We start from the raw sequence: 27,560 nt of genomic DNA, 5'->3' as shown, positions 1-27,560 counted from the left end.
AGTTCACATCCACATTTTAAGTGCTTATGAATATTCCATATTTGTGTGGTATAATTAGAGCTTGAGTGGAGATGACCCCTTTTACCCCAATAACACACCCATAACATGCCTTGTATGTATTGTTCTCAAAGCAAGACATAGTAAATGAGGTAGCCATGAGAGAGTTCTCAATGATGTTGGAAGAGTTAGAATCAACGACCTGTTGTGAACAAGCTTTCATGGCTTCTTTCTCTATGCTATTGAGAAGGGTAAGGAGCAAACGTTGGGTGCGACAAGTGTAAAATTGCCAGGCATCTCCCAAGAGTACTTTCAAGAACCGACAAGGTATAAATGGGTCAGTATAAGTTTCAAAAGATTTCCTGTGGAGGTTGAGTTGAGGATTGAAGGGGGTGAAGCTTTGAATAGCTATTTCTTGCTCTTCTTCATCAAGGTCGGCATGTAAAAGAGAGCTACAAGTCTCTCTTGAAGATGACATTCAAACATCGGAGTAGTTGTGTAGAAGATGAATCTTGCGTTGTCGCAACAAAGGGTCATTGCACAATGTCTTTTCATGAGCATTCATGAAGCACCTCATGACATTAGGTGATTGCTCCAACCAATACTTGTGACCTTGTTCATCCACTAAAGTGATGGTTGTTAAGCTCCTACAGAACTCACGAAGCCGTGTCACAACCGCTTGAAGGTGCTTGCACGCCATAGAGTAAAGCCTAAACCATAGCATATCAAGTTATTGTAGAATGAATAGCTCATTCTTTTCCTCACGAGCAAGGGCCCCTCCATACAGCTCGATAAGAGTAGCATGAAATGCAAGGTCACTGACGCAAAGTAGCAGACCCTAGACGATGGGGGGTGGGGGTGAAAATACAGCTTCACCCCCACCCCCCATCGTCGATATATATATAAATGCATTTTGTACATATATAGTATCATAAAACTGTGAAAATCTAACAAAATCCAAAAAAGCTTCAGACAGGATTGAAACCGGTAGACCCGCTTCATCATCAAGTACTCCCAATTTGTAAACATTCCTTAGATGTAATGAAAATAAAACAAGAGAACTACTCTATACTTGCAATATTATGAGGTTTTGTGTAGAAAGTACATATGCAAGCCTGTTGTGCTATTGGCTTACAAGAACGCAGAGGTTTCTATCGTTGGGGTAAGCAAGCAATCTTTGGCAAACACACAGTACCATAAGCATGAGAAAAGCTTAACAATGCCAAAAGAATGATTATGCTAATCAATACAGCACTTGCACTTACTAGTACAGTTAAGCAAGAAATCCAACAAGCATTCCATATATTCTCATCAAAGCATAGCAAATTGTGCAGAGCACACACTATTTGTGACACAAAGAGCCGAGATGTTGGGTGGGGACAAAGGTTTAGAATTCACAAAACAACAGCAGCATAATAGAGTTTAGAAAAGCATGTTATGCTGGTCCGATGAAGCTTTTGGATTATAGCAAAAGGTACCGAGAATAGAGGGGAACCTAGCTATAAGCAACATATAGACTGTTAACCATCCGCTCCTATGGAACATCACTTGCATTGGTACCATCACTTGCATTGATACCTTCACCTGCATATCAACATTTCCTCTGCTTATTCACACACATATGTGTGTGTGAGTGAGAGAGAGAGAGAGATTACCTGCTGCTGCAAGAAACTCCACCTTTATGTGAACCTCATGTGCCATGCAAGTAATGATCTCCTTGACACGAGGATCAAGAAGATCTTTTTCATCAATAAGGAACCTATCTCCGGCATTCACCATAGCATGATGGTGCTGGTTAAACAAGTCTTGGGTTTTGCAGAGAAGGATTGTTATATCTTCCCTTGATGCCTCTGGAAACTTATTATGAAGGCAATCTCGAAACCTTTTATTGCTTAATATAATCTTTTCCCATATATCTTTTAAGTACTCAACCTGATTTTTTTTTGTTGGATCGCCTTGCACTCCTTGTTTACTAATAAACATTTTTATGATGCCCCGTACCTACAAACAAATTTTTGTTAAATAATCTCTCTCTCTCTCTCTCTCTCTCTCTCTCTCTCTCTCTCTCTCTCTCTCTCTCTCTCTCTGTGTCTGCACACTGCCCTGCTGCTGCAACTGCGCGCTGCTTGCTGCTGGGCACTCCACCTGCACACTGCCCTGCTGAAGCACTTGCATGCTGCCCTGCTGAAGCACCTGCGCGCTGCCTTGCTGCTGCTGCTACACCTCTGCGCGCTGCCCTGCTGTTTGCTGCACCTGCACGCCACCCCCCTGCACCAGTAAACCCTAATCCCCCCCCCCCACCCCAAAGTGCTGACATGCCGAAGAACGCTTCGAAGGAGGAGACGACCAAGCGCCGGAGACGAACAAGCCGGATGAGAAGAGAGAGAAGGAGAAAGAAGAATGGAAGAAGGAGAAGTTGGAGGAGAAGCATGGAAGAAGGAGAAGGAGAGAGAGAAGCATGGAAGAAGGAGAAGTTAGAGGAGAAGAGAGAGGAGGAGAAAAAAGAATGGAAGAAAGAAAAAGAAGAGCTTAAGGAGCAAATCAACCTCCTCCGTGCTTCTATCGCATCCGTCACCCTGGAAGAAGGAGAGATCAAAGCGGAAGCCAAGGAAGCCCTCAAAGATGAGATCACCGAAGCTCTCACGGCAAGCATCGACGACAAATTGGAGGCTACCAAGGAAGGATGGGTTGAAGTAGTTTGATGCGCTCATCATACACACAACCATTGAGGAAGAGAAGATGCGACAAGCCTGCCGCCTCAATGTACAAGCGACTAGCATCAAAGAAGAGGAGGGGTCCACACCCGAGAGTGATAGGAAAGCCCTATGCATGAAGCTCGGGTACAAAGAAGACGAGGAGTCACCCTTCTCCAAAGCTTGGAGAGCCGGCAAAGATCCACAAAAAAGAGCCCTCATCCTCCAATTCACTTCCGAGAGTCTCCAACTACCTTCATCCAAAACAGGGTTATCCTGAGAGCACTCGAGGGGCCCCCTATCTATCTTGAGGACGGCCTCACCAAGATGCAACACGACCACTGCCGAGCATGCATGCCTAGAGTCAAGAAAGCTCGTAAAGAAGGGAAGAAGGCGGTATACCGAAATGGTAGGGTCATCATTGATGGCAAGACCATCGCATAGGGACTCGTGGCCTACGGGACACATGAAAGGAGATCCACCTCGCAGTTTGAAACTAAAACAGGGATCTATGGACACACCCAGAGAGACTTCAGGAGGTGATGAGAGGACGGGACATCATTCTTCTGACAGAGACACTTGAGAGTCCAGAGCGGAGTCTACCAAAGATCCAAGGCTTTCGTAATTCATTGGGAGTCCTCACATCGAGAGAGCACCAACCAGCACACCACCACAAGGGTCGGGAGGGGTGTTGTACTCTTCATATGGGGATTCCGGAGCAGGACACAGAAATGTTGCACGAGACCCACAAGCCCATTACCTCTGGATCCGTTTTGAGCTATCACAAGCCACGACTACCTACATCGCCCTCTACTACTTCGCCCCCTCAGGCTCCAGATTCGCTACCACAGAGACAGCAGGGGAGAGGGAGAAGAGACCATCCCCATCCACATGCTTGTCAGATGAGATTATGGAGTACACTACACTAGGGAAAGTCTTCCTTATGAGAGACTTCAACGCCAAGGCAGGTAGGAATCAGTGTAAGACATATGACACAGAGGACTCGGTGGCACTATTCACCATACAAGAGGAGGCCACCATGAGAGAGCAAACACAGCTCGCACCACAGAGTACAGCCACCATTTGCTCAGATTAGGCTCCCAGCATTGTCTCGTTATTTATAACGGGATGGCACAATGGCCTATTTCAGAAGGACTGACATGCATACCACATGGAGTTGCAGTCGGGGGGGGGGGGATTGCACATGCATTCAACCAGGCTATAGGGGAAGCCTTCCCAGAGGAGTGGACCAGGCACACCGTTGTCCCGATCCAAAAGACTTGAGACACTTTGGACCCTGGGAATTAAAGGAGTATCATGATCGGCCATACAATGCCCAAACTATATGGGGTAGTTCTTGAGGCTGAGCTTAGTTCTTACGGGGAGGCTGAGGGCCTACGGGCTCCTGGCCAGGTAGGGTTCAGGCGGACCTTCTCTACTATTGACCACATCTTTGTTCTGCGCTGCCTCATTGATTGGACAAAGGTGCGGAAGACGGGGCTTTACTGCTGCTTTGTGGATTTCCGCAAAGCATTTGACACCTCCCCACCGGAGAGGCTCTTTCGACGACTCCAGAGTTTGGGGATACCTTCGGAGATGATATGGGCCATCTACGCTCTCTATGAGAGCGTGGCTGGGAGAGTTTGCTGCCCAGGCAATACGTTAGAGTCTATTGCTAGCACCGTTGGTGTTAAGCAAGGATGTCCCCTCTCCCCTACCCTCTTCGGACTCTACATCGACGAGATCTCTGACTACATCCTATGAGCAGGAGGGGCATTAGCGGACCTAGCAAGTACCACAGTCCACATTATGCTATATGCTGATGACATTTTACTGTTTTCAGAGTCACCAGAGGGCCAACAGAGCCATTTGAATGCTTTGGATGAGTTTTGTATAAACATGGGACTCACAGTGAATCTTGGGAAAACCAAGATCATGATCTTCCACACCTCTAGAGCAATTCGACGAGCAGCCACATTTACAGCAACAAGAGGACCAATAGAGGTGGTCACCTCCTACATCTACCTGGGAGTCACATTCAGGGGCCCTTCTCCATGGCACAGGCCGCCACTAACAGAATCCCACACGACGAGCATTTAAGTCAGATATACAGATATTAGAGACCGGATACGACAGAGCATGGTACACACGAATTAGAGCATGGTTCAGAGCACACGACCTTAACCTGGAGAATTTGCCACCTTTCCAGCACGACCCCGACTCCCCCCAGCGTCATCTCTCGCGGAGTGAGAGAAACATAGTCATGAGACAGGATCTCTGGCAGCTCTATATCAAACAAACTTGGATCACATCCCCCCTCCGAACGAAGATATCACACTACAAAGACCATTTTCTTACCATACTGGAGGATGAGTTCATATAGCGACCATGCTATATGGACACCCACATGCCACACAGCTCACGGTGGCAATACAAGCTAGAGATCGAGGTGGGGGAGGCTGAGGCCCTACGGGCTCCTGGCCACGCACGGTTTAAGCAAACCTTCTCTACTATCAACCACATCTTCAGTCTGCGCTGCCTCATTGATGTGACAAAGGTGCGGAAAAAGAGGCTTTATTGTTGCTTTGTGGATTTCCGCAAAGCATTTGACATCGTCCCAGGAAGAGGCACTTTCAACGACTCCAAAGTTTGGGGATACCTTCGGAGATGATATGGGCCATCTACTCTCTCTATGAGAGAGTGATTGGGAGAGTTCGTTGCGCACTAGGTACGTCAGAGTCTAGCACCATTGGTGTTAAGCAAGGATGTCCCCTCTCCCCAACCCTCTTCGACTCTACATCGACGAGATCTCCGACCACATCCTACGAGCAAGATAGCCAATGGGCACGATTTGAGAGACCACAGATCTATATGATTTCTCGCATGTTTCAAGGTAAGCACACGGTGCCGTCAAACATTATCAAGGCAGTGCTTGCCACCCCACTTTCGTGTAATCTTCCCGCTCCTTAAGTGGCCGCTCCTGATCTGCTCCGGTTGGAGTATTTCTCAACCTCGGGAGGTTCCTCAACAACAAGCTGACTTGGAGAAGGTCCCACATATGCCCGGAGTAAACTAACATGGAACTTAGATGGTAAGTCTAATCGGAACGTCACGTCGTTCACTTGGTCAATTATGTTAAACAGCCCATAATAGCGATTGGAAAGTTTTACCACTTTCCTTTTATGAGTCGCTTGTTTCTTTAGTCTTGCCTTCTCAACTTGAGTAAGACTAATTGACCGACCGTTAAGTCTAGATTCCTTCTGTGCTTGTCTGCAGCTTTCTTATGTTTTTCCTGAGAGCGCAAAATTGCTCTCTTAACTTGCCCGTAGGCCGTGTCCAAATCCTGAACAAACTCATCTGCTACGAAAATATTATCCTTAGTGACAAGGATCGATGGAAGCAAAGGCTTACCATAGAGAATCTCAAAAGGTGTTTTCCCCGTGGACAAATGCACGGTATTGTTATACGCGTACTCAACAAGGGGCAAATACTTCTCCCAGTTAGTAGACTGTCTTTCTGACACATAAGATTTCAGCTTATCCAATACTGTGGAATTAGCGATCTCACTCTACCCATCCATTTGAGGATAATATACAAAAGAAAAATTCAACTTTGTGCCAAGGTTATCAAACAAGGCACGCCAAAAGTTGCATGTCATGCAAGGATCTCGATCACTCACGGACAGCCCATGATGCTTAAAGATCTGTGCTAGAAAAATTCTAGCCATATGGTATGCTTTGATTGTTTTCTTGAGTGGAATAAAGTGAGCTTGCTTGTTAAATCTGTCCACGATGGTCCAGATCGCATCATTTCCAATTTGAGTCTTTGGGAGATCCATAATAAAATCCATGGCAATACTCTCCCAACAGGTAAAGGTTGGAGTAACCGAGGCGTCTTATGCCGATCATACTTTACTTTTTGCCAAACCAAGCATTCCCTGACATATTGATCAATGTCTGCTTTAAGGCTTGGCCAAAAGAAATATATTTCCAATGCTAAGGTCGTAGGGAGAATTCTCCGATGATCCACATATGTTGAAGCATGTGCTTCTTCCATGATTTTCTTTCTCAATGGTTCTGCCACGCAAATTGCTTGGTGATGATAGAGGTAACCATCCCGAATAGAATAGGGATATTCATCCTCTCCGTTGTTCTGTAATATATTCCAAGTGGAGGAGAAGTCTGGGTCATTCGGATACAACTCTGGAAGTGATTCCAGTCCTTGGTGATACACAGAAGTAATTGGGTTCACCCTAGGCCGTCTAGACAATGCGTCTACAACCATATTCTTACTCCCAGCTGTATGGAGCATCTAGCAGTGAAACATGGACAAAAAGTTGGCCCATCTCGTTTGCTTCTCAGATAATTTCCATTCCGTAAGAAAATACCGCAAACTCTGGTGATCGGTTTTGATCACAAAATCTGCTCCTAGAAGATAATGCTTCCAAGTAGACAATGCGTGGATCACATCCATAATTTCCTTCTCGTAGATCGAGGCATGCAATTCTGCATCCTTAAGTCTACTTTCATAAGCCACTGCATGGGCTTCTTGCTTAAGCATTGCACCGATGCAATCACCTGAAGCATCGCAGTGAACCTTGAATGGTTTCCTTAAGTCTGGCACTATCAAAATAGGTCCATGGCTTAATGGGTACTTTAGGCTACCAAAGGCACCTTGTTGTCTCGATCCCCACCTGAAAGGGATCTTTTTCCTTGTTAGGTCATGAAGTGGTCCTGCTACTTGAGCAAAGCCTCAGATAAACCTCCGATAATAAGAACACAATCCCAAAAAACATAGTACATCATGTACCGTAGTGGGAGTTGGCCAATCTTGCATGACTCGGATCTTTGTTGGATCCATTTTCACTTGGTTTTGTGAGACTATATGGCCCAGATAGTGTATCTCAGTGAGGAAGAACTCCCTCTTCTTTGCATTCACATGCAACTCATGCTTTCGCGATTCCTGAAACACTATATCCAAGTGCTTCCAATGTTCCTCCTCGGTCTTTGAAAAGATGAGTATGTCATCAAAGAACACTCCTGTGAAAGCTCGATGTGGGCTGAAAATTCGATCCATCATTCGAATAAATGTGGCAAGAGCGTTACCAAAAATTCATAAAGTCCAAAAATTGTGCGAAAGGCAGTCTTATGGACATCTTCAAGCGCTACGCGTATCTGATGATACCCGCTTTTTAAGTCAATGTGACTAAAGATGCTTGCTCCTTGCAACTTATCGAGAATATCATCAATCCGGGGTATTGGAAAGCGATTCTTGATAGTGATCTTGTTTAGAGATCGATAATCTATGCACATTCGAAACGTGCCGTCTTTCTTCTACACCAGTAGAACTGGAGAGCAGTAAGGCGAAGTACTTGGTCATACTAGACCTTTTTCCAGAAGCTCATTGACTTGCTTCAAAATTTCCTCTTGTTGAGCAAGACTAACCCGATAAGGGGGTAGGTTTGGGAGAGAGCTACCTGGTACGAGATCAATGCAATGATCTTGCAGACGTTCCGGAGGTAGCTTGTTTGGTAGAGTATCTGTGAAACAATCTTTATAATTTTCAAGAAATTGAAAACGTTTAATTTCCAAACTAGAGAGCGAACCCTCATTAGTTTTATCTCTTTTACGTGCGAAAATCATGTAAGCAAAAACGCACTTCGTTATTTCCTTCTTAATGGAGATATCCCTTGCATCAGCAAAAATTTTAATGTTCTTACCCTCATGCTCAAAAGCGAGGGTCTTTTCTACATAATCAGGGACAGGTTAGATATGGTAATGGCATGGCACATCCAAGATGATATCACATCCCTCGATAGGTGCCATCAAAAAGCATTCGTTGTCCTTGTATTCACCAATCCGAGGATTGAGTTGTCCTTGCACGGGAGTTTGCATTGGTGGTCAACCCCTCGAATGCCGATCCGGAAGCGACCGAAGATCCAAGCTGAGCCGGTGTAAGGCCCAAGCGTTCTGCAGTTTCTAGTGAGATGAAGTTGTCCGTGAATCTAGGGTCGTAGAGGATCAACACCTGCTGGTTATTCACAGATCCCCAGCCTTTAAGGAGCTGGCGCTGCCCTTTCTCGGTTTCTATATTCCCTTGCACATCACGAATGGAATTCAAGCTCGGTGGAGCGGGTTCCATCTTCGATTGTTCCTTCTTCGAAGATGCTTGTTCCTGCCGTTGCTGTCGAACAAGGCAGTCGGGCTTCATATGTCCTTTTTCACCACAATAGAAACACCTTCTTTGTGGCTCATCCGGGTCCTCTGTGCTTGTTCGATTTGAAGGAGTACCCAATTCTTCTTCTTCTTCTTCTTCTTCTTCTTCTTCTTCTTCTTCTTCTTACAGTTCTTCTAGCTCCTCTGACTCGAACGAAGAAGGCAGAAAAGACAAAAAGCGAAACAAAAAGCAAAGCTTCAGAAAGGGCTAGAAAAAGGCAAAGAAGCCTAAATCTCGCCCCGTGGTTGACAGTTCTACAGAGGACTCGTCTTCATATAGTTCGGACTCTGACGACAGCAGCTTTTATTCAAAGAAGAAAAATGTTAATAAACCTAACCAGGATGACTTTCTAGAAGATAAAAGCAAGAAAGTATGAGTGTTTAAGGAAGGTGGACAGTCAATTAAATTTGATACATTTTCTGGTTATAGAGATGCTTCGAAGGCTTGTCTTTAATACAGCAGTTTAACATAGCTTTCTCAGGAGGGCGTTACTCAGAGCACTCCAAGATTCGGAGGGCTGCCTCTTACTCTAAGGGAAATGCTCGAACTTGGTGGTCCGCGCTTCTATTAAACAACACAGTGCCGGTTAAATGGCTGAAATTCAAAAGGCTTTTTATTTCTTCTCGGCTGACTCGAGAGTATGAACGCGACATACGAACTCCTTGGAACCATCTTTGGATGACCAAAAGCATACAATGGACGCTTATTGCGAGAGATTCTGGAGCTCTTTTCTACCCGCCTCTTCATTTAAGATGATCTCGTTCAAAGAACAGATTGAGCGGTTTACCTTGGGTGTCACAGGGACGTGGCAGCTGTTAACTATGTCACAAGGATGTGGCAACTGCTAACCTTAGTTGTTGGTTTCTTTCCAGTGGGTTTTGTTTTATTTTTGAGACCCTCTTTTTGAAGTAGCAAACGGTCGGACATTTATGGCCAATGTGAACGGTAGTTTCACCCGCAGACGTGAAGTGGTCGGCACTGGAATTCGTATAGTAAGAGGATGTCTAGGCTCAGAGCAAGGTCATGTAGGTCCCCCCGTCACACTTAGCAAGTTGGTGGATACTAGGAAGTGAACTCAATAAAGGCCTAGAGTCAAGGTGTGACTACCAACAAAAAGTATCCGACAGTTGGGCCACATTGCATTTTTGGATGCGGTCCCAATGAGGATAGATGGTCAGAAGACCAGTGGGAGCCCAACGGAAGCATCTCCTGAAATTTAGGGAACTGCTATTTTGGGCCGTAAAACGTGTTTGCGTCATTACCTCCGGTATGATTAGGGGAACACTTTACAACTCTGCCGCGAAGTCAACTGGGCGACCAGTTGGGATATTTTTAAGCGGCAACCCGAAACGGGAAAATGCTTGTAAATGCGCCCAGTGTCACATTTTTGTGCACTTTCCAATGCAAAGAAGAGGTAGCGCTGAATTTATAGCTGGGAGGCTCATTTTGAAGCTCTCTATCACAGGTTAAGAGCTATGGAGTGCTTCCTTTCCCTCTTATGTAGAGTGTGGTGCTAGGAGTGATGCCCTACACGCTACATACTGCTCTCTCTCTCCCTACGTGCAGTTATGTGATGTCCCACAAGAGGGCTCTTCATTTGACTGATTGTCACAAAAATACGGAAGCGTAAACTGAAGTTTAATTGCACTTCAAATGCTCAAGAGAATTAGAGGGAGCGAGAAAACTTGACACTTCATTGGGGACCAGAAGATGGGTTGGTCCCCCCCCATAAAGAGAAAATCTTTATTACTAAGGAAGAATCTTTACAAGCACAGGAACGGGGCAAAAGCCCGTCCTCTATTCTTTCTTGGCCTTTTTCTGCTTCTGACTGAGAGAGTAGAAAAACTGCTCTCTGACTACTGAGAGGATCTATCCTCTTCTGTGAGATTTTGGGAAGCTCTCGTAGGAGAGAGTCTACCTTCCACAAAACTCATCGGAAGCTCTCACAAATGAGGGTCTATCTTCCGCTAACTGTGCCCCTTTGGACGTAATCATTCCTGCAATTAACCAACCACAGAAACATGCCAAACACACACACGCACGATTGCTGTAATTTTCTGCACATAACCAGAAATTGTTACCTGAGCGCGTTCCAATGCCAAAATGGAGGTCCTTTTCGCGATGGAAATGCTCCACACGTGGTGTATGTGTAGAGTAGGTAGTGGGGAATGAGATTCTAATAAGACTTTGCTGAAATTCACCCTAATACAAGTGATTAGGGGCTGAAAACAGGGAATTTGCAGCAGCTAGACAAGGGAGAAAAAGAGTTTTCCACTACTTTACGCGATGAAACTTCTCCCAAAGCTGCAAGCAACCATGAGAGGCCTTGTTCTAGGTGATGGGTGCTCAGAGGCTCCACATACACCACAAGGTGCTGCTCTCAAGCTTCAATGGAGAGCTTCACTGCGTAGAGGATGATCAACTTGGGGGGGGGGGTAGTGCACTGCCAACCTGGCAGGAGGGGGAGGGGCTGCTTTCTTATAGCCTCCGAGAAGAGGGGGCGCTAGGAAGAGAGAGAGGGTGAGAGTGAGAGTGAGAGAGAGTTAGTTTGCATTGGTAAGTGTGCCACTTGGCACACTTACTTTAAAAACTTAAAAACCATTCAACTTTTGACTTTAAAAACTTCTAGCTCATTAATTAAAAATGTGCAACTAACTAACAACTGCTACCAATGATTCTTTTATGAGAACTCCAAAGGTCTGCCGGCGCAATGCCGCACGGGCACTGCACCGCCTTTACCTGTTCACACTTGTCCGGCCGCCCGCCCGGGCACGGACCGTTAAATTTAATTTCACGAAATTTACCCTAAGGCTTTATTAGCTTTATTAGCCTTAGGGCCACTGTTCTAAGGACCCCATCTCATTCATGTGCTTGTACTGACGCGCGTATTTTTCTGAGCCTAAAATCTGAGGCTACTGCTTACCCCTTTCTGAAGACCCGATTTCCCAATCACTAGGGCTTCAGGGTAATTTCTGCTAAGGTCCCTCTGAGGTGTTCTAGCCCGCATTTAGGCTCACCTGAGGCCTTAGAACTGCTAGGTCTATTCTGGTGTGCACACAACTAATTAGATAATTCTTTTCTCGTAAATAAATTAATTATTTACAAAGTCTGACTTAGTTACATCCCTCTTGGTTCTAAACAGTTGACCTCAACTGTAGAGCGTCAACATAACTGTGCAAGATGTCCGGGTAGTCCTTGAGATCGGACTCAGTCATCCACTTTGCATCTAAAGGAGTGTAATTCTTGAACTTGACTAAATACTTTCGATGTAGACTCCCCGAATTGAGTTGTCTCTCCGAGTGGTGTATTATCTGTTCAGGTTGAAGGATTTCCTCAGTCTCTTCGACTTCTGGAGGATCTTCTTGTACTGGCGCCACTGGAGGAGGTCCAACATATGGTCGGAGGAGACTGACATGAAAAGCATTGTGGATGCACCAGTGAGAAGGCAAATCCAATCTGAAAGTCACCTCATTGACTTTATCTGTAATTTTGAAAGGGCCGTAGAATCTATGGGAAAGTTTGACAACTTTCCCTTTGCCGACCCGCTTTTTCAATCTAGCTTTCTCAAACCGAAGCAGGACGTATTGTCCTTTTTCAAGATTGAGATTCCTTCTGTGCTTGTCTGCTTTTCTCTTTTGTTGCTCTTGAGTACGAAGAATCGCTTGCTTTACTTGTTGATGGGCAATATCAATATTGCGCACAAATTCATCTGCGGCGAAGATGTTTTCTTTAGTCACCATAATAGGAAGTAAGAGTGGCTTCCCATAAATAATTTCGAAGGGGGCTTTACCAGTTGAGGAATGTATGGTATTATTATACGCAAACTCAACTATTGGTAAGTACTGTTCCCATTCGGATTGTCGTTCCGAAACATAGCACTTGAGGAGATCTAAAACAGTGGCATTAGCGATTTCGCTTTGACCATCTGTTTGAGGGTGATAAGCTGATGAAAAATCAAGCTTAGTTCCCAAGTTTTCAAACAATGCCTGCCAAAATAGACTAGTCATGCGGGGATCTCTGTCGCTCACAATAGTCTTTGGCAATCCATGGTGTTTAAAAATCTGAGCTAGAAATATTCTAGCCATGTGATCAGCTTTGATCGTCTTCTTTACTGGAAGGAAATGGGCTTGCTTACTGAATCTATCTACGATAGTCCAGATTGTATCATTTCCATTCTTGGATCGAGGAAGATCCGTAATAAAATCCATGGCAATACTTTCCCATGACGTGTTAGGCACAGGGAGCGGCTGAAGCTTGCCATAAACTTTATGTCTGTCATATTTCACTTTTTGGCATACTAAACACTCACGTACATGTTTTTCAATATCCGCACGGAGTGTTGGCCAAAAGAAATACCTTTCGAGGGCACTAGTGGTGGAAGCAATTCCCCGATGCCCGGCATAAGGAGAATTATGTGCTTCATCCATCACCTTTTGTCGTAAGGGCTGAGCTATGCATATTGCTTGTTGACGATAGAGTGTATTATCCCTGATAGAATAAGGTGGCTTTGAGTGACCAGCTTGAAGATCTGCCCAAATTGTGGCGAAGTCTGGATCTTGAGGATACATCTCGCTGAGAGATTCTAGTTCCTCATGATAAATTGTTGTGAGTGCATTGATCTTTGGACGCCTAGAGAGAGCATCTGCAACTGCATTCTTTGTTCCAGAAGTGTGTAAAATCTGAAAATGAAACATTGAAAGAAAGTTGGCCCATCTCATCTGCTTTTCTGATAACTTTCTCTGTGTGAGAAAGTAGCGAAGACTTTGATGATCTGTCTTGATAATAAAATCAGCTCCTAATAGATAGTGTTTCCAAATGGAAAGAGCATGAATTACTGCCATTAGCTCTTTTTCGTATATGGAGGCATGCAACTCTGCATCTTTAAGGCGCCGACTTTCATAGGCTATCGCGTGACCCTCTTGGTTCAGAACTGCTCCTACACAATCTCCAGATGCATCGCAGTATACCTCAAAAGGTTTGCGAAGATCAGGGACGGTGAGAACAGGTCCGTGACTGAGTAGATACTTAAGCTTTTCGAAAGCTTGTTTTTGTCCAAACCCCCAATGGAATGGAATCCGCTTCTTTGTCAGGTCATGGAGGGGACCTGCTATCGCAGCAAAAGCTCGAATGAAACGCCGATAATAAGAACAGAGACCAAGGAAACTTCGTACATCATGTACTGTAGTTGGCGTAGGCCATTCTACAACTGCTTGAATCTTATCAGGGTCCATTCTCACCTGGTTGTGAGATACTATATGGCCCAAATAGTGGATTTCTTTTAGAAAGAACTCACTCTTCTTAGCATTCACAAATAATTTGTGTTTGCATAATTCTTCAAACACTAAGGCGAAATGCTTATAGTGTTCGTCTTCCGTCTCTGAGAAGATTAAGACGTCATCAAAGAAAACGCCTGTAAAGCTTCTGTATGAGTGGAAGATTCTATCCATCATTCTGTTGAATGTAGCTGGTGCATTAGTGAGCCCAAAAGGCATCACTAGAAATTCATACAACCCGAAGGTTGTTCTAAATGAAGTCTTATGCACATCCTGAGGAGCTATGCGGATTTGATGATAACCGCTCTTCAAGTCTATACGACTAAAGATACTTGCTCCTTGTAACTTGTCAAGAATGTCGTCAATCCGAGGGATTGGAAATCGATTCTTGATTGTGATCTTGTTTAGAGATCTATAGTCTATGCACATGCGGAATGTGCCATCCTCTTTCTGTACTAGCAAGACAGGTGAACAATATGGAGAAGTACTAGGCCTTATTAAGCCCTTCTCCAAAAGTTCGTTAACCTGCTTGAGAATTTCCTCTTGCTGCATTAGACTAACTCGATAAGGGGGTTGATTTGGAGGAGAACTTCTCGGGATCAAATCAATGGTATGATCCTCAGGTCGCGAAGGTGGGAGTTCATTTGGAAGTTCATCTGCAAAACAATCTTTATATCTTTCTATTAACTTAAGTCTTTTTTGCTCTAAAGAGGAAGAAAGTTGTGAAACAGACACATCTCTCTCTCTTGCAAAAATCAAGTACGCTGAAACACACTTTTTCATTTCTTTCTTGATGGCAATGTGGTTGGCGATAGGAATACGCCAATCACCTGCATCTGCAAGTACAAGATACTCCTTTCCTTTATGAGCAAAAGATAAGGTTTTCTGAACATAGTCAGGAATGGGATGCATCTTGTAGTGCCAAGGCATTCCCAAGATAACATCGCATCCTTCAAGTGAAACTAGTAAGAAAGACTCTTGATCCTTGTAGTCGTCGACCTTTAGATTCAACTTCCCTATGATTGGAGTAGAGTTTGAGTTCTGCCCTTTGAAAGCAGATTGCGCTTGAATAGAGACTCCGAAACGATTGGGCTGCAAGTTCAAGTCGTCAGCTAGCTTGGTAGAGATGAAGTTGTCTGTACTACCAGGGTCAAACAAAATAAGAGCCCGCTGGTTGTTGATACTACCCCATGCTTTGAGAAGAGCTCTTTCTTTTCCATCCTTGGTTGTATTTCCCTGTACATCTGGGACTGCATTGGAGGAGGGTGGTTGCGGAGGTTTGGTTGGACAGTCACCCTTCATATGACCAACTTGTCCGCACTTGAAGCATCTTCCTTCACTAATGTAGGTTCGCAACTCAGCAGGAGAGAGATATCTCCCTTTCTTGGGCTGATTTGGCTTTGCTTCTGCTTCGGAGGCGGTTCTTTTCTTCTTTTGAGAAGAAGTAGAAGAGGTAGGTTGCTCATGGAGAGCCTTCTGCTTAGCATGGTAAGTGCTTTGCTCCATCTTCCTGGGAGTACCCTTGTCATGTATTCCATCAGCTATGCGGGCTGATTCCATAAGTATCTGCAAGTTACCTCGAGGGTAAAGCTTCATAGCCTTTTGCAAGGCTTCATGCAAACCTGCTTCAAACTTGCGCATCTTCTCCGAATCGTCAATCTTCTTGAATGGAGTGACTTTCAAGAGAACGTCCCAAAACCTATCCACATAGCGTGGAACGGTTTCGTTCTCTGACTGTGAAAGTCGATCCCATTCTTTCTTTACCTCTTCCTCATAGTCTGGAGGAAGGAACTGTGCGTAGAACTCCTTCTTGAAAGCGGTCCAATCTTCGGGTTTGCGTTCTTCCAGGATAAGGGTTAACCACCAATTGCTTGCGGTGCCTTTCAGGTACAAACTAACATGGCGAAGCTTGGATCTTTCTTTAAAATTCCCTTCAGCAAATGCAACTTCAAATTGGCGGATGAAAGCCAAAGCTTTGTCATTATCACGCCGTCTATTGTAGGTGTCGAATTTCACATCTTTATCTCCCGACTTGAATGTTTTCTGCCTGTGGTGCTTCTTCTTATGGTGCTCCTTCTTTCGATGCTTAGACTCCTTGGGGACAGGAGTCCTTTCCCTTGAATGTACTTCTTGCTGCGACGGATCGTCGAGAAACATGTCTTCCGGAGAGACTATGTCTTCCAGATCCTTCATGAAAGAGAACTGAGGGGAATCAGGGGGATCCTGCTCTTGAACTTTTGGATTAAACCGCACATGACGTTCTGGAGATTTCTTCTGCCTCTCGTGCATGCGGGAAGTTCCAATCAAAGGATCTTTTCTTGGTTGTGGCGCCTTTGGGTTCTGCGGAATTTCTCCCGACCCCATCGGCATTTTCTCCTTCCCTTTTTCAAGAGTATGGAGAATCTTTTGGACTTCTGGATGGGAGAGAGCTTTCTGCAACTCTTCCACCTGCTGTTGAAGGAGAGAGAACTCTATCTCGCGTCCTCCCATTTCTGCAGTCTGCCAAGAGTCGTCAATCCCTTCAGGAAGAGAGAGAGGACCTTGCTCTGATACCACTGTCACAAAAATACGGAAGCGTAAACTGACGTTTAATTGCACTTCAAATACTCAAGAGAATTAGAGGGAGCGAGAAAACTTGACACTTCATTGGGGACCAGAAGATGGGCTGGTCCCCCCCCATAAAGAGAAAATCTTTATTACTAAGGGAGAATCTTTACAAGCACAGGAACGGGGCAAAAGCCCGTCCTCTATTCTTTCTTGGTCTTTTTTTGCTTCTGACTGAGAGAGTAGAAAAACTGCTCTCTGACTACTGAGAGGATCTATCCTCTTCTGTGAGATTTTGGGAAGCTCTCGTAGGAGAGAGTCTACCTTCCACAAAACTCATCGGAAGCTCTCACGAATGAGGGTCTATCTTCCGCTAACTGTGCCCCTTTGGACGTAATCATTCCTGCAATTAACCAACCACAGAAACGTGCCAAACACACACACGCACGATTGCTGTAATTTTCTGCACATAACCAGAAATTGTTACCTGAGCGCGTTCCAATGCCAAAATGGAGGTCCTTTTCGGGATGGAAATGCTCCAAACTTGGTGTATGTGTAGAGTAGGTAGTGGGGAATGAGATTCTAATAAGACTTTGCTGAAATTCACCCTAATACAAGTGATTAGGGGCTGAAAACAGGGAATTTGCAGCAGCTAGACAAGGGAGAAAAAGAGTTTTCCACTACTTTACGCGATGAAACTTCTCCCAAAGCTGCAAGCAACCATGAGAGGCCTTGTTCTAGGTGATGGGTGCTCAGAGGCTCCACATACACCACAAGGTGCTGCTCTCAAGCTTCAATGGAGAGCTTCACTGCGTAGAGGATGATCAACTTGGGGGGGGGGGGGTAGTGCACTGCCAACCTGGCAGGAGGGGGAGGGGCTGCTTTCTTATAGCCTCCGAGAAGAGGGGGCGCTAGGAAGAGAGAGAGGGTGAGAGAGAGTGAGAGAGAGTTAGTTTGCATTGGTAAGTGTGCCACTTGGCACACTTACTTTAAAAACTTAAAAACCATTCAACTTTTGACTTTAAAAACTTCTAGCTCATTAATTAAAAATGTGCAACTAACTAACAACTGCTACCAATGATTCTTTTATGAGAACTCCAAAGGTCTGCCGGCGCAATGCCGCACGGGCACTGCACCGCCTTTACCTGTTCACACTTGTCCGGCCGCCCGCCCGGGCACGGACCGTTAAATTTAATTTCACGAAATTTACCCTAAGGCTTTATTAGCTTTATTAGCCTTAGGGTCACTGTTCTAAGGACCCCATCTCATTCATGTGCTTGTACTGACGCGCGTATTTTTCTGAGCTTAAAATCTGAGGCTATTGCTTACCCCTTTCTGAAGACCCGATTTCCCAATCACTAGGGCTTCAGGGTAATTTCTGCTAAGGTCCCTCTGAGGTGTTCTAGCCCGCATTTAAGCTCACCTGAGGCCTTAGAACTGCTAGGTCTATTCTGGTGTGCACACAACTAATTAGATAATTCTTTTCTCGTAAATAAATTAATTATTTACAAAGTCTGACTTAGTTACACTGATGTACAGCTGTGTGGGTTCATGCTTTTGTGCCAAGGCAAGAGCCTCCATGAGCAGGAAAAGGGGTAGCTAGCTGCTACTCCAGAGCAGGCACCGGTGAGGGTCATAACCTCACCGTACAGGTGCAAATTCAGCGTTGTGTATGCGCTGTAATTTGACTGTTTTTCAGCAATACGGACGCCAGAACACTTGGGAATCGTGCCCCACTACCAAAAGACAGTTAGGGGACTGTTTGGGGCAGAAAACAGGGCAAAAACCAGTAAATACAGCGTGCTGAATTTACTGTTTTTGGGCAGGAATCAGAGGGTATACGCCAGTGCAAGCGAGTTCTAGCAGAGGAATTGGTTTCGTACAAGTTTTGGGGCGGTTATGCTGCTGAAATTTGGCCAAATCAGGAAGTATCTTGCAGGATACAAGTGAAGGATTCCCAGGACTCTTCTTTGTAATTTACCCTCTTAAAGAATAAAGAAATACTGAAAGGGGTGCCAATTTTGGGGCCTACAGGTTGTTGGCGTCTACTCGGGGCATTCTAGCTTCCGAGCCGTGCGTGTATTCAAGTGTTAATTCCCGTCGCAGGTTTCCTTTGCACGTTCTATGTGTGTGTGTGTGTGTGTGTGTGTGTGTGTGTCTAAAGTAAAGAATTTTGGGTGAAAGCCAATGCCTACCGCCCCACGGGCCGGTTTCATGGTTCCGTTGCCGGGACATCAATCAGGTTTTCCTTAAAGAGTGAGCCTGGATTGTTTTGGGTAAAGACACAGCGTGCAGGAACGCGAGATTACACTATGGCCGACAAAGGGAAGGGCATTATGGAAGAGGGTTCCTCTTCAAAGGACAGGCAGGAGATCCCTATGGTTTTCGAGATTGGCGAGAGCTCACGGCTACGTCAATCTGTACCTCCTGTCAATGTGAATGTCCCTCCAGTAGTACAGGGCTTTATGACTTGGCAACTTGAGGATGATGCGTTCAGGACTCAATTAGTTGCCGCGGTGAATGTCAAGACCATCGGATAGGGACTCGCGGCCTATGGGACACATGTGGAGATCCACCTCGCGGTTTGGAACTGCAACAGGGATCTATGGACACACCCAGAGAGACTTCAGGAGGTGATGAGAGGACGGGACATCATTCTTCTGACAGAGACACTTGAGAGTCCAGAGCGGAGTCTACCAAAGATCCAAGGCTTTCGTAATTCATTGGGAGTCCTCACCATAGTCACAGGGGACGGAGGGGACGGACCCTAGGGACGGGGGACGCCCATTTCCGGGACGGGGACGGGTGGGGACGGACGGAAAAAGGGTTGCCAAGTAGGAACGCAGGCAAAACGTCCAGGGGACGGCAGGGGACGGAGGGACGACAGCGAACGGGAGGGGACGGGAGGGAACGGCAGGGGATGGGAGGGGTCCTCATTTCTCGATGTTTTATTAGCACATTTGCGTCTATATGACTCATGTTCTTTCGTCTATTTAATGTAATTTGTGGTCAAAGTGATGCTCTATGTGTGTGGCATGTGTGAAGGTCAAAAAATGCCAAAAAAACTCTTCTTCTTTTTTTTGCCGTCTCGACCCCCGTCCCTATTTCCTGACTTTTGCCGTTCCGTCCCCGTACTCGTTCCCAACCCCGACCCGCCGTCCCATGTAGCTATGGTCCTCACATCGAGAGAGCACCCACCAGCACACCACCACAAGGGTCGGGAGGGGTGGTTGTACTCTTCAGATGGGGATTCCAGAGCAGGATACAGATTGTTGCACGAGACCCATAGGCCCGTTACCTCTGGATCCGTTTTGAGCTATCACAGGCCACGACTCTCTACATAGCCCTCTACTACTTCGCCCCCTCATGCTCCAGATTCGCTACCACAGAGACAGCAAGGGAGAGGAAGGAGAGACCATCCCCATCCACATGCTTGTCAGATGAGATTATGGAGTACACTACACTAGGGAAAGTCTTCCTTATGGGAGACTTCAACGCCAAGACAGGTAGGAATCAGTGTAAGACATACGACACAGAGGATTCGGTGGCACTATTCACCATACAAGAGGAGGCCACCATGAGAGTCTCAGCAAACACAGCTCGCTCCACAGAGTAGAGCCACCATTTGCTCAGATTAGGCTCCCAGCATTGTCTCCTTATATATAACGAGATGGCACAATGGCCTACTTCAGAAGGACTGACATGCATACCACATGGAGTTGCAATCGGGGGGGGGGGGGGGGGGGGGGGATTGCACATGCATTCAACCAGGCTATAGGGGAAGCCTCCCCAGAGGAGTGGATCAGGCACACCGTTGTCCTGATCCAAAAGACTTGAGACACTTTGGACCCTGGGAAATAAAGGAGTATCATGATCGGCCATACAATGCCCAAGCTATATGGGGCAGTTCTTGAGGCTGAGCTTAGTTCTTACGGGGAGGTTGAGGGCCTACGGGCTCTTGGCCAGGTAGGGTTCAGGCGGACCTTCTCTACTATCGACCACATCTTCGTTCTGCGCTGCCTCATTGATTGGACAAAGGTGCGGAAGACGAGGCTTTACTGCTGCTTTGTGGATTTCCGCGAACCATTTGACACCTCCCCATCGGAGAGGCTTGGTCATACTAGACCTTTTTCCAGAAGCTCATTGACTTGCTTCAAAATTTCCTCTTGTTGAGCAAGACTAACCCGATAAGGGGGTAGGTTTGGGGGAGAGCTACCTGGTACGAGATCAATGCAATGATCTTGCAGACGTTCCGGAGGTAGCTTGTTTGGTAGAGTATCTGTGAAACAATCTTTATAATTTTCAAGAAATTGAAAACGTTTAATTTCCAAACTAGAGAGCGAACCCTCATTAGTTTTATCTCTTTTACGTGCGAAAATCAAGTAAGCAAAAACGTACTTCTTTATTTCCTTCTTAATGGAGATATCCCCTGCATCAGCAAAAATTTTAATGTTCTTGCCCTCATGCTCAAAAGCGAGGGTCTTTTCTACATAATCAGGGACCGGTTGGATATGGTAATGCCATGGCATACCCAAGATGATATCACATGCCGCGACAGGTGCCATCAAAAAGCATTCGTTGTCCTTGTATTCACCAATCCGGGGATTGAGTTGTCCTTGCACGGGAGTTTGCATTGGTGGTCAACCCCTCGAATGCCGATCCGGAAGTGACCGGAATTCCAAGCTGAGCCGGTGTAAGGCCCAAGCGTTCTGCAGTTTCTAGTGAGATGAAGTTGTCCGTCAATCTAGAGTCGTAGAGGATCAATACCCGCTAATTATTCACAGATCCCCAGCCTTTAAGGAGCTGGCGCTTTAAGGAGCTGGCGCTTCCCTTTCTCGGTTTCTGTATTCCCTTGCATATCCCTTTCTCGGTTGCATATCATCCCTTGCATATTCCCTTTCTCGGTTTCTGTATTCCCTTGCATATCAGGAATGGAATTCAAGCTCGGTGTAGCGGGTTCCTTCTTCGATTGTTCCTTCTTCGAAGATGCTTGTTCCTACCGTTGCTGTCAAACAGTCAGGCTTCATATGTCCTTTTCACCACAATAGAAACACCTTCTTTTTTCTTTGAAGGTTTGTACTTGCTTCGGTGTGAGATACTTAAGCCGTTTTCCGGTACCCTGGCTTCTTAGGCTCATCCGGGTCCTCTGTGGAACGCTTTTTGCCTTCGTTGCCATGGTCATCATAGACCGCTCTTTGCCTTGCACGGTATGTGCTATGTTCCATCCGTCTGGATATACCAGTGGAAATCCGCTGGTAGCTTTTAATTACGTAGAATCTACGCCATGCTTGAGAGAGAGGGAGCTTTACTTATTTAAAGCTTTGTTCTATTTCTTCCCAAGGCTTGTGAGAGAATATGCTTTATTTTAAAAGCTTTTAATTCTCAGCTTTTGCGGCTCTCCTTTTGGCATCCCCTTGTAAACCTTTAAATAAGTGGGCAGGCCTCCCACTTCTCAGAGCATCTGGACGCAGAGTCTGAGAGTGAGAGCCTCCCACTCGCTTATATTGTAGATTAATACAAAAAGAAATACCGAAAGGGGCGCCAATATTTGGGGCCAATATCTCTAGGCACGGAACTCCGCGGGGCCAGTGTCGAATAAATTGTGAACTGTGAACTGTTTTGAAGTGTATTCTTGTGGTGTTGCGGTAGAAACTCGCCTTGGAGTGTCCAGGTCTGTTACAATGGTATAAGAGCACGACCGGTTTCTCTTCAACCGGAAATCCAATCCTTTTTACACAACACTTATGGCTTTAGACAGGGATCAATCGACTTCCTCTGCATCCGGAGATGCGGGAAGAGTTCACAACGAAGATTCATGCGAGGAGTACGGCCCGCCTCGTCCTACTTAGGCGGAGATCAAAGAGATGGAGCGTTGACGATTGATCAGCGATGCAACAAAGATAATGCTAAATTTTGTGAAGGACCCGAAATTTGCAAAATTTATGAGCCAGACCTCCTTCTACGAGGTGCATGCTTAATGGCGGCAGACCACAGAACCACCCCTCAAATTCGCCCTGAAGAAACCTCCTACTCCAAGGATGTATACAGAGCAAGAATTAGAAGAGGTTGTTGATGCACGAATTGCTCAGCTTTTTGACGGGCAAAACAAAGCAGAAAAACACAACAAAAAAAAGAAGAAAGGCGCTGACTTGCCGGGTTATTTGGGTCGTCGGTCTACATTTTCATTGGCAAGAAAGCAGAAGAAGCGTGTTCGATTTGAAGGAGTACCCAATTCTTCTTCTTCTTCTTCTTCTTCTTCTTCTTCTTACAGTTCTTCTAGCTCCTCTGACTCCAGCGAAGAAGGCAGAAAAGGCAAAAAGCGAAACAAAAAGCAAAACTTCGGAAAGGGCTAGAAAAAGGCAAAGAAGCCTAAATCTCGCTCCGTGGTTGACAGTTCTACAGAGGACTCGTCTTCATATAGTTCGGACTCTGACGACAGCAGCTTTTATTAAAAAAAGAAGAATGTTAATAAACCTAACCAGTATGACTTTCTAGAAGATAAAAGCAAGAAAGTACGAGTGTTTAAGGAAGGTGGACAGTCAATTAAATTTGATACATTTTCTGGTTATAGAGATGCTTCGAAGGCTTTGTCTTTTATACAGCAGTTTAACATAGCTTTCTCAAGAGGGCGTTACTCAGAGATCTCCAAGATTCAGAGGGCTGCCTCTTACTCTAACGGAAATGCTCCAACTTGGTGGTCCACGCTTCTATTAAACAAGACAGTGCCGGTTAAATGGCTGAAATTCAAAAGGCTTTTTATTTCTTCTTGGCTGACTCGAGAGTATGAACGCGACATAAGAACTGCTTGGAACCATCTTTGGATGACCACAAGGACACAGTGGACGATTATTGCGAGAGATTCTGGAGCTCTTTTCTACCCGCCTCTTCATCTAAGAAGATCTCGTTCAAAGAACAAATTGAGCGATTCACCTTGGGTGTCACAGGGACGTGGCAGCTGTTAACTATGTCACAAGGATGTGGCAATTGCTAACCTTAGTTCTTGGTTTCTTTCAAATGGGTTTTATTTTATTTTTGAGACCCACTTTTTGAAGTAGCAAACGGTCGGACATTGTATGGCCAATGTGAACGGTAGTTTCACCCGCAGACGGGAAGTGGTCGGCACTGGAATTCATATAGTAAGAGGATGTCTAGGCTCAGAGCAAGGTCATGTAGGTCCCCCCGTCGCACTTAGCAAGTTGGTGGATACTAGGAAGTGAACTCAATAAAGGCCTAGAGTCAAGGTGTGACTACCAACAAAAAGTATCCGACAGTTGGGCCACATTGCATTTTTGGATGCGGTCTTAATGAGGATAGATGGTCAGAAGACCAGTGGGAGCGCCCAACGGAAGCATCTCCTAAAACTTAGGGATCTGCCATTTTGGGCCGTAAAATGTGTTCGCGTCATTACCTCCCGTATGATTAGGGGAAGACTTTACAACTCTGCCGCGAAGTCAATTGGGCGACCAATTGGGATATGTTTAAGCGACAAACCCGAAACGGGAAAATGCTTGTAAATGCGCCAAGTGTCACATTTTTGTGCACTTTCCAATGCAAAGAAGAGGTAGCGCTGAATTTATAGCTGGGAGGCTCATTTTGAAGCTCTCTGTCACAGGTTAAGAGCTATGGAGTGCTTCCTTTCCCTCTCATGTACAGTGTGGTGCTAGGAGTGATGCCCTGCACGCTACACACTGCTCCCTCTCTCCCCTACGTGCAGTTATGTGATGCCCCACAAGAGGGCTCTTCATTTGACTGATGTACAGCTGTGTGGGTTCATGCTTTTGTGCTGAGGCAAGAGCCTCCTTGAGCAGGAACAGGGGTAGCTAGCTGCTACTCCAAAGCAGGCATCGGTGAGGGTCATAACCTCACCGTACATGTGCAAATTCAGCGCTGTGTATGCGCTGTAATTTGACTGTTTTTCAGCCATACGGACGCCAGAATACTTGGGAATCGTGCCCCACTGCCAGAAGACAGTTAGGGGACTGTTTGGGGCTGAAAACAGGGCAAAAACCAGTAAATACAGCGTGCTGAATTTACTGTTTTTGGGCAGGAATCAGAGGGTATATGCCAGTGCAAGCGAGTTCTAGCAGGAGAAGTGGTTTCGTGCAAGTTTTGGGGCTGTTATGCTGCTGAAATTTGGCCAAATCAGGAAGTATCTTGCAGGATACAAGTGAAGGATTCCCGGGACTCTTCTTTGTAATTTACCCTCTTAAAGAATAAAGAAATACCGAAAGGGGCGCCAATTTTGGGGCCTACAGGTTGTCGGCGTCTACTCGGGGCATTCTAGCTACCGAGCCGTGCGTGTATTCAAGTGTTAATTTCCGTCGCAAGTTTCATTTGCACGTTCTCTGTGTGTGTGTGTGTGTGTGTGTGTGTGTGTGTGTGTGTGTGTGTCTAAAGTAAAGAATTTCGGGTGAAAGCCAATGCCTACTGCCCCACGGGCCGGTTTCATGGTTCCGTTGCCGGGACATCAATCACTTTTTCCTTAAAGAGTGAGCCTGGATTGTTTTGGGTAAAGACACAGAGTGCACGAACGCAGGATTACACTATGGCCGACAAAGGGAAGGACATTATGGAAGAGGGTTCCTCTTCAAAGGACAGGCAAGAGATCCCTATGGTTTTCGAGATTGGCGAGAGCTCACGGCTACGTCAGTCTGTACCTCCTGTCAATGTGAATGTCCCTCCAGTAGTACAGGGCTTTATGACTAGGCAACTTGAGGATGATGCGCTCATGACTCAATTAGTTGCCGCGGTGAATGTCTTTTCGCTGCTGGTGCAGAATCCAAGGTTTATGGACTTCTTGCAAGCACCACCAGTGCAACAGCAAAATAGGCAACCTACGCCGCGTACAGAGCTCGTTGAGGCTCAAGCCCAGGTACTTCATGCGGCTCAGGAGGAAAGGGAACACTCGCATGCTGCGGAGTCAGGGGCCCCAAAACAGGTTCCTCCCGCACTTGAACAGGTGGCTAGAACGCCTATTCCACAGGTAATGCCAGCTCAGCCCGCCACCTTTCAGAGCCAGCATGTTGTCTTGAATGGACAGGGAGCTGGATACCAGGCTATGCACCCAGTTTTTCCACCACCCACGGTACATCCTGGGTATTTCGGGGGTGGATCAGTGTTCCAAAGTATGGCTGGTTATGCACCTGGAAGTTAGCCGTACATGCCAGGAACAGTGTTTAGGGGTATGCAAGGCATCATGCCAAACCCCATGTATGGTGAAATCGGCATGCAGCAAGGTTTTCAGAGCAACCACGGCTAGTTTGGGGTGCCACAGGGTCATTTTGGCAAGGCTGGTTTTTCTGGACAGCAACCAGATATCGCACCTCTGACGCAAAATGTGAATGGCCAAGATGTGCCGATCATCCCTACTACAATGCCCATGTTGCAGACCATTCCTTATGACAACTTGGGGGCACTGGAGAAGCCAAAAGCTTACAAAGAGGGTGGTGCAGCTATAAAGTTCAGTACTTTCAGTGGCTTTGAAGATAAAGCAAAGGCTCTTACCTTCCTCCAGCAGTTTCATACAGCTTATGCAGGAGAGAATTTCACAGAGGCCTCGAAAGTCGGGAAAGCTGCCACTTTCTTAAAGGACAATGCGCTTGCATGGTGGACGACATTGTTCATGCAAGGACAGGCACCTGCCACTTGGGTTTACTTTCAAGCAAATGTTTGCATCTGCTTGGCTGTCAAATGAATCTGAAGCCGACGTCATGACAGATCGGCACCAGCTTACTTCAGCTTCATGCAAGAGCTTGCTGGAGTACAATAGGAGGTTTTGTAAAGCGTTACTCTCAGTGACCTCCTACAGATTTGTGCCATTGACAGAGCAGATAGAGAAGTATTGTTGTGGGCTACCTAAAGGGCTTCGTGACTACTGTACCAAGAACAGAGTGGCTACCCTCACTCAGCTTATGGAAGTTGCGAACATTGTTCTTGCCTTGTTGAAAGGAGAGGACAGTGGGTTTCCGAGCAACCACAAAGGAGGGCAGCAAAAGAAGAATTCAGCGAAGAAGCTCTTTGCGAAAACGGCTCCTGATGCATCACAGGGGTTAGAAAAGGCCACCAGAGACAAGGATTCAGTCGGGACTTTTGGAGCGCAGGCAAAGAAACAGAAAAGGAAGCCTTTTCTGCGCAAGTCGCTCGAGGAAAAGAAGGTCCTAATGACTGAAAACAAATGCTTTATATGCAAGTAGCCTGGTCACTTTGCTATCAATTGTCCACAAAGGAAAAGGCCAGCTGACTCAGAGGATAAAGAAGACCAGAAAGGCAAGAAGCCTAAACCCACGGCAGGTTTGATGCCAGACATGGTGGGTGACAAGCCCAGTACAGATGCCAGTGAGTTATGCAGGACATGGGGTAAAGTTAGGGATCAGACGGCACTTATCTTCTTTGATCCAGGTGCCAAAGCGAACTTTATCTCACGAGAGTTAGCTATGAAGCCGGGCATCAGAGCTGAAGAGATGGGGTACACAGCACAGGCACGTTTGGCATGTCTTGGCTACTCAGAGTGTGTTACTCCCATCATTGGAAAGCTGCGTCTGCATATTCAGTCGTATGTGGACACAAAAGAGTTCTATATCATGTCGCTGGAAGATTGTGACGCCTTGTTGGGGATCCCATGGATGTTCCGAGTGCATGGAGTCTTGGATGCCTACAACAAAAAGATCATTGTATAGCATAGGGGCAAAACTCACATCTTGGATGTAAAGCATAAAGGAGAGTCAGTCCCTATTGTATCTGCTTCTGCTATCACTTCTGTAATTAAGAATCATCTTTTTGTGTACTTGATTTTTGCACCTGATGTCTCAGATAGTGATCAGTCAAATTTATCTGTGTT

General features: G+C 45.9%; 1 protein-coding gene across 1 annotated transcript in view; it reads right to left on the bottom strand.

Moving 5' to 3' along the window:
* Window positions 1-1,204: 1,204 nt before the first annotated feature.
* Window positions 1,205-27,560, bottom strand: part of LOC147458147 (uncharacterized) — a 38,950-nt gene continuing 12,594 nt past the window's right edge. Inside the window, exons 2-3 of the mRNA XM_086511767.1 lie at window positions 1,653-1,998; window positions 1,205-1,581 (exon numbers count right to left, since the gene is read on the bottom strand). Of these exons, the coding sequence (XP_086367893.1) occupies window positions 1,532-1,581; window positions 1,653-1,998 (396 nt within the window). The 3' untranslated portion in view covers window positions 1,205-1,531. The remainder of the gene's footprint in view (window positions 1,582-1,652; window positions 1,999-27,560) is intronic.

Source organism: Adiantum capillus-veneris, chromosome 5 (genome assembly GCF_014529385.1).
Source record: "Adiantum capillus-veneris isolate H3 chromosome 5, ASM1452938v2, whole genome shotgun sequence".
In the NCBI taxonomy this organism is placed as follows: domain Eukaryota; kingdom Viridiplantae; phylum Streptophyta; class Polypodiopsida; order Polypodiales; family Pteridaceae; genus Adiantum; species Adiantum capillus-veneris.
The sequence above is the reverse complement of the archived record's forward strand: the minus strand, read 5'-3'. Positions and strand labels throughout refer to the sequence as shown.